Genomic DNA, 7,727 nt, shown 5'->3' with positions numbered 1-7,727 from the left:
TCCATCTTTAAGTGCATTTCACATCATCGAACTGTACTGACACTGTTCACAAATACCACAGCTATTTTGTTTTGTTCAGTTTTTTGCAAGAGACACGACAAAATCCTTAAAATACAAAATATTTATTTTGAAAATGTCTTTAGAAGAGAAAAGAAACAAAACAAAACAAAACAAAAAAAAAAAAAATCAAAACCATACAAATTGTTTGGTTACTGGCATACCACACTAGCACTAGGAACTAACAATTGAGACTCACTCAGGGATAACTCGCAGATGCTCAGAGGCGATCTCCACCTCCGTCCTCCAATTTCATATTGCACCCAAAAGGCTGAGGCAAACAGAAGCGCCAAAAACATGGCACTAGTGGTGAAATGGCATCCAGTCTGATCTAGAAACTTACATTAGCTGGAGGGGCAGACATGTGGCGAGCATCTGATTTTCTTCTAAAAAAAAAAAATGATCGAGGGGGAAAAACAAAACAAGAAAAAAAAACAAACACAAAAACAAATAAAGTGAGTTTAATACATATCTGAAATACAGTGGGGACATAACTGTTGGCATTAATGTGAAGATGGACAAAAAAAAATTGAGCTAGAGGGAGCTCTCTGACCAAAATTCAGTATCCCAAGGAGTATCCCAACCTTCCAAGAACTGAGCAGTGTGCTTCTGGAAAGATATGAACAAGAAGGAGAAAGCCTCTAGTCTGCAGCAGCTGCTGTAGAGTCCGAGGCCACAGAGGTCAATGTTGCACCTTTGAGGTTGCAGTGGAGTCGGCTTGAGGTCTGGTGAGCCAAACCTTATAGCAGATATAAACATATGTATTCTTAAACCTTTTCATCTTTTTTTTTTTTTCTTTTTTAATTGTGGTTGTACAATATTCCCTGATGGCCTGATATGGCCGCTGAGTGTTATACAGAATCCTGAAGAGATATCAAAATTAAAGAGAAAAACAAAAAAAAAACAAAAACAAAAAAATAACCCAAAAAACAAACAAGAGAAGTGATGAAATTGTCCGTTGAGGGAGAGGAAGGGGGAGTTTGATGGGGAAATCCTGTTTGTTGCAGTTTGTAGGACTTTGTGTTGCTCTCCCTTGTCCCCTTCTTAAAATGTTGCACACGCTGGTCAAACACACACAATTCCTCCATCGCACTGCCGTGGCAATCTACTCTGAGGACAAGAAAGGGAACAACATTTAGCAGGGAAGACAGAAGAACGTGATGGTGATGTTACTTTTTCTTTTTTTGTTTTTACCTATGTCAGCTTCTTGGCTTTGTTGTAAAGTGAATCCACGACTTTGCTCATGTTCTGAATTGTTTCCAAGGCTGCTTCGTACGTTTTGTCCACCGGCGGCTCTTCAAATATGATCAGGACTCCTTCACCTTGGTCAAGGATTCCTGCAGCAGAGTCATTAAATACGTTACAGGACACTGAAAAACAGCTGCACCGCCTGTGAAAGTGCTTGTGTGTGATAAAAAGAAGATAATTCACCATGAAACTTTTTGTCCAGAATCATCTGTGATAATTTCCTCTCGACATCCCCCTGTGGAAGGAAGAGAAAAATGAAAAATAAAACCAACATTTAAAGGATCAGATACTTTTAATGCCAAGGGAAAATTAGTCCACTGCAAAGAGACTAACCTTTGACAGTTTGATTAGACCCGATATGTGTTCTATCTGAAAACAGAAGGAGAGAGGTCAGTTGAATTACAAATGAATCATGAATTTATGCAACAGGATTACACAGTGTGAATATAACCGACATGGCCATTACTGCACCAAAATCCACTCTGCTAACATCAAAGCCTGACCTGTCTGAACACAAACTTGTGCAAAAATCAAACGAAATGCGGAGGTGAAAGCTCGTAAAATCGATGCAGCGCAGTTTCAAAGTTTCCTTTGGCAGACAAGGGCTTAAAGGTTTTTTTTTACCTGTACTCTGGAAAACGGTTCGATGACTCGGATGAGGTTTTGTTCCAGCAGGTTGTCGTACAGTTTGGCCAAGTGAATGTTGATAATTGGGTCGTCCCTCAGTTCTGCTTTGTACTCTGTGAGTGCCTGAAGAAACAAAACCTTGACTTTAAAGATGTGAGCTGCTTCTGACAGGGAGGCAGAATAGAACAAAAACTCCAATATTAACATAAGGGTTTGGGCACTAGCCTTCACCTTCAGAAGTTAATCATGCCACTGTGTAAACAAAGAGTTAAGATTTGATCAGACTAAAGGGATTCTTACCTTTTCAAAGTCTGCTAATGATCTGTTCTTGCTGGCCTGGGCAACACATTTCAGTGCATCTGTCTAAAGAGATAAACACAGAAAAGGGAATCGCACATTGTTCTAAGAGAAAATAATAATAATAAAAAAAGATTAAATAAAAACAGAACATCTAAGTGCAGTGAAGGTTATCTTTCACCAAAAAATAAATACAGAAATTGAAGCAGCCATTAAAAAAATAATTTGGGTACAATTTGGATCTGTTTTGTTCACATGGTGTTTCAGAGACTCCACTGAACAAATCTTCCACCGCCTGACAGACACTGTGTGTATTTCCTCAGTGTGCAACAGGACAAATATTCAGGAAAAATAACGTCTGATGTCATAGCTTCACACGTCTGCTATGAGTGGATCATTACTGATACTTGCCTGTCGGCCGGCATACCGCAGGGCCAGTTTACCACTGATCAGGGCTTGAACCTCCTCTGGTCTGAAAGCAAAACATAAAAATGAACAATTATATATCTGAATTTGAATTGTGTGTAGTATAATTCATATTGTTTTACATGGTCTTTATTCTTTCTTTTCCCCTCTTATCTCTAAGGTGAAAGCTTTAATGAATTTGAGCTTAAAGCACTACTCACGAGTTGAGTACGATTTTACACAGGAGCATATATTTGAGCGCCGTGATAGCTCTGGGGCTGTCGATGGAGTCGTAGCCTTCAAAAGCCTCAAAGAAGTAGGAGTATGCCGTCTTCCAGTCCTTCTCCTCAGCTGCGTGAATGATCCCTGCAGCAGAAACAACACAATGAGACTGTTACCATCTACACTCAAAGCCATGTGAAATGTCAGACTGGAGAAACTTGCCAAGCTGAGGAGAAACATTGTGTGATTAAAGGTGTAGTTGTTTTATGGGTGTTGCCATCAGAATTTTAAATTCAACTCATACTGTTCCTGTAAAGTCATGACCCGATCATACACTCGCAGCGCTTCTGCCTCCGCATACGTAAACAGCTGACTGAGATAGTTATCAGAGTAAAATGAGTTGAGTATTTGAAGAACGCACAAAAAACCTCAAGAAAAAGAGGCACTTGGTGCAAAGTTCCCTGTCACATTTAGTATGTTGTGATATAGACCCCATTTTTAATTCTATTGATGGAACGCATGACCACCATGAAATTATTCAATTTAAATAGAATCAACGGACTCATCAGTTCAAACTGCAAGACTTGTCATGCCTTTTGAAATGAAAGGAAGAAAATGGGAATTGAAAAGCATGCTCGAGCGTGATACAATCAAATAATAAAGTGAATTTAAATTCTGCACCCTCAGTTATAGACTGTCCAACGTCCCAGTGGCTCTTATCTAAATAAGACTGGAGTAGACCAGGGGCAGTATGTATTTCATCAGAATAATCTGAACCATCTATAATCACATAAAAACACATAGTTGCTTTAATAAATACTCCTTTCACTATTTACACTTGTACACGGTAGCATAATAAAGAAATGCCACATATTTGGTCCTGTCTGTGTTTTTTTCTGTGATGACAAGTGAAAATGTGATTACCAAATTTGAATCTACTTTATTTTTCCTACCGAGCTGCCTGAAGCAAAGCTGCAAATCAGCAATAAGTTTCTTTAACCCAGGTGAACAAGTCAAAACAGCAAAAGCATCTGACCTGACTGCATGTCGAGCGCTGCCTGGAGCTTTGGAGGACAGTAAATGGCGTTAGCGGTGGTCCTGGCTGAGGTGAGGGCTGCACGGGCCTTGGGCAGGTTACTGAGAGCGTGATACGTCTTACTTTCCAGCAGCTGGACCTCCACCAGAAGAGCTTTGTCATCCATCTTCTTCAGCTCCTGGAGCAACTGGGAGCCTGAGGGGAAGACAGTTAATGAGCTTTAATATCATGCACATTAGCTGTTGCAAAAACTTTATACAACACTTAGCACATACCTAGAGGGTAAATGTACAATTATAGCCCTGATGTGTGCTGCTCTCTCTCTCCTATGTTTCTGAGTAAAAATATGTCAGTGTTTTGCCAACTGGGTCAAATTGGAACAAATGCTCAGGTCAAATTTAAATAAAAAGAGGCAACTTGAATTGCTTTCACAATGGAGGAATAAGCTTACAAGAACAAAATCTCTTTTTGAAGTATTTATCTGTCTTAGTGAACTTGAAAACATCTGTGTCCTCTGTGTGTTTGTTAAACATGTCAGCTCCAATAGCAGCGTCCAGCCATTTGTAAAGTCTTGGCTGCAGGAAGACACATGGTGCCATTTACAAACAGAAAGCCACGTCTCACAGGACTCACCCAGTGCCAAGGCCTCCTGGTATCTTTTGGTGTCAAAATAGAGTGAGATCAGGCGTGTCTAAGAAAAAGAGAGTGCTGTTAGACAAGCAGAGTGCAGCAGTGCCAATCCGCTGCCTTACAGATAAACTTCAGTGTGCATCATTATGGTGATATTTATGGCCAGCAGCAAGATACTGAAGTGTCACCCACGCACTTCTTAGAGTGATGGACTAAATTATACAGCTCCTACATGATTCTGAATGACCTCTTACGGTAAGTGCCAGAGGGTGGAGGTGGACAAACTATTGCCAACCTAACTCTGACATTGGGTTAAATATACTAAATAAAAATGCTTAGGTCTGCAGACTGAAGCCCACAGTGCTGATTTTAGATGAACTTTAGAGAATGTGAAACTTGTGAGTACAACAGAGAGCTGGGATGACCTTTGAGAAAAATCGAATTTCTATTGGAAGAACATCAGAAATGTGTTCAGTTGCTAGATGAGTCAAAAATTTTGATTACAATTCCTTATTTTTCTTTTTCCTCTACAGAAACACTGACTAAGGTAGGTTTAAATGACCGAGACGTTCTAAAACTTTAGCTATGGAGCATTTAATCAGCAGGGTGTCATGTTGAAAGTTTTTAGGTAGAATTCCCCTACTAATGAGCGTAGTCTCACAGGTTTTGAGTTTCCAGGGTTTTCTTTTCACTACTTTCGCATTATTCATGTTATGATGCCCAGGGCAAACTGCTATGTCCCTGTTCTCAGTCACCACTTATTTACAGATGCCGCTATTACATTACATACTTATACGACATCTTGTTAATCCAATATTTTGTGATTCAGCCAAAAGCTCCAGATATTTCTGGCTGCGAGTGTGAACCTGCTGACAGTCATTCGGCCACACAACATGTTCTGGCTGCGCAGCAGGGTGATGACATCACAGTTTGGGAGGGAGGAGTAGTAGTTGTATTAGCGTCTCTTGTCTCTCTTCAGGCAAAGTTTACAAATGAGCTTCATCACACTAGTTTATTGCTTTCACTTGGTTTTCCCCCAAAGTAATGCCAGATGTGATGGAATTACATAAGTACAGACAGTCAAATGCTCAAGCATAATCTGTACAGCATCTCCACTTTCTAACTTAGAGCATGTTGAATCAGACCCATCACACAGTTTCTATTTATGTTTGGGGATATCACTTCTGTTTTCACAATCATCAATAGTATTGTATGTCAGTGCTAACAAGTCAAAAAAAAATCTATCTACAGCAAATGGACAATTCTGGTTCATTCAAGGATTAGCATGTCGATAATTCTGATTTACCAGCAATCTGTATGTCAAATGTACCGCAACTGATTAGTTTGTATCGGCACAGCTGGAGCTCTATAATTTGCTGTCATGGCTTTTGACAGCAACCACAAGGCTACGCTGATTCTTCTTACCTCCAGAGCCTGTCGTAAGAAGGTCCTCTTCTCGGCCTTGGCCCACTCAATGCATTCAAGACACAGCTCTACCTCTTGCCCTGTTGCTGCCTCCATGTCAAGAAAGAGGTCCAGCAGGGAGCGGACCAGCCGGGCCGCTTTGGCCTTGCTGATAGAAATCAGGAAAGGCCTCACAAATTTCAGCAGACCCCCCAGTTCTGGAGAAAACCACAGAACAAGAGATATTGTGAATGTTTGAAGAGTGAAAAGATGTCACAAATAACATCACCCAGTTAAGAGAGAATCTATGAGATTCTCTTCAGGCAGAATGAAGTGAGATCATCTTGCTCAAAAACCTTTTCAGATTGAATATTACCTGCAGCCTGTCCTGTCTTGGCCAGGAGTGTCCCCAACTCCAGGATGCTTTGTTCTTTGACCCTGACAGCTTCCTCATCATTCTCTTGAACATCTCTCCTCACTGTCCAACAAAGATCAAAAACAGAAATCAGTGTTGAATTTCCAAGACTTTACTCAGGGCTGTGTTTACCCAAGCTCACAACTAGGGATGGGAGTAGTAATTATTTTCATTCTTGACTAATCACACTTCAGTTTATAACATGTCGCAAAAACGTTCTTTAGAGACTTTGCAACAAGCGGAATTTATCAATTATATTGTCCAACCAACAGTCGAAATGTTTGCTATAATTACTTTACAAGAGATTTTAATCTGGGAACGGAATCTAATCCTAATGTTTGTGAGGTCAGACGTGGCTCATGTTTGTCTTGAAGTTTACTAAATAACTTAAACCACTGCCAACACGTAGATTAGATGGTTTTCTTACTAATGGACAACATCTTAAATGAATAGTTTCAGTTCCACTGAGGAATATATAAAGAATCTGTCAAAACGTCAGGACAGTTGACAGCTAGTGTGACAAGGCAATTTATGGCCAGTGGTGCTTCTGGGAAAGAAATAATCAAGTAAACAGTAGCATGAATTCAATTTGTTCACAACTACAGGCACCCTGACATTCACTCACATGAAAACAATGTCAAATAACTCACAATGACCCGAAGTGAATGTTTGGATAACACATTTTAGAGGCTTTTGACAACAAGCTAATCACGTTAGCCGCAACATGCTAACGTGACAGCCCTAAAATCGAGCTAACGGTAGTTAGCTGGGAGAAAATATGGTCGGTGACACAACATTTCACGGTCAAAGACACGACGCCGTGAATAAATACTTCATATTGAACACCTGGGCCTACTCTTCGCCGGGTTGCTAACGAGCTAACTGGCTAACAACCAGCTAGCAGTCGCCGTTCAGCAGTGAGTCAGCACCGGCTGCTGCTAGCTAGCAGGCTAAACACCGACCGAGGAAAGCAGGAAAAAGACGCCAGCGGTCAGAAGGAAAGTGTCGGCTTTGACCCCTCCGCCAGAACACCCACCTATCGAGTGGAGGATGTCGATAGAGGCGTTGCGGTCCGTGCTGATGAGAGACTGGGCTCTCTGAAACTCAACCACTGCTGCAGCCGCCATCTTCCTTATTCAAATGCTGCCTGAATGAAAACGACGTGCGGGGACGACGTTACTTAGCGTCCGTGACGTCAGCTCTCAAAGGCTTCTGGGACATGTAGTGTTCAATAATGAAAGGAGTTAATATCTATTAAAAGCTCATTTTCATCCCCATCCTTTGATTTTTTATTTATAGGAGCTTTAATTTTATTTACAACGTGTAATCTGGTGATGATAATTGGATTTCTGTTAGTTGGAACTGTTCAATACGCAACAGCAGAGA

General features: G+C 40.8%; 1 protein-coding gene across 2 annotated transcripts; it reads right to left on the bottom strand.

Annotated features, from left to right (window-relative positions):
- Positions 1-791: 791 nt before the first annotated feature.
- psmd11b (proteasome 26S subunit, non-ATPase 11b) lies at positions 792-7,487 on the bottom strand. Of its 2 annotated transcripts, none has more exons than XM_029527554.1 (13): positions 7,378-7,487; positions 6,303-6,404; positions 5,948-6,144; positions 4,526-4,583; positions 3,893-4,087; positions 2,856-3,000; positions 2,641-2,701; positions 2,233-2,295; positions 1,930-2,055; positions 1,639-1,674; positions 1,489-1,540; positions 1,252-1,394; positions 792-1,167 (listed from the first exon to the last, which is right to left on the bottom strand). In XM_029527554.1, the coding sequence occupies exons 1-12, from the start codon at positions 7,466-7,468 to the stop codon at positions 1,252-1,254; spliced, it is 1,269 nt and encodes a 422-aa protein (XP_029383414.1). In that variant the 5' UTR covers positions 7,469-7,487; the 3' UTR covers positions 792-1,167. The 2 variants fall into 2 exon arrangements, with proteins under 2 accessions (XP_029383414.1, XP_029383415.1); XM_029527555.1 differs by having other exon boundaries at positions 792-1,162.
- Positions 7,488-7,727: the final 240 nt, after the last annotated feature.

This window comes from Echeneis naucrates, chromosome 19 (assembly GCF_900963305.1).
Source record: "Echeneis naucrates chromosome 19, fEcheNa1.1, whole genome shotgun sequence".
Taxonomy (NCBI): domain Eukaryota; kingdom Metazoa; phylum Chordata; class Actinopteri; order Carangiformes; family Echeneidae; genus Echeneis; species Echeneis naucrates.
The sequence above is the reverse complement of the archived record's forward strand: the minus strand, read 5'-3'. Positions and strand labels throughout refer to the sequence as shown.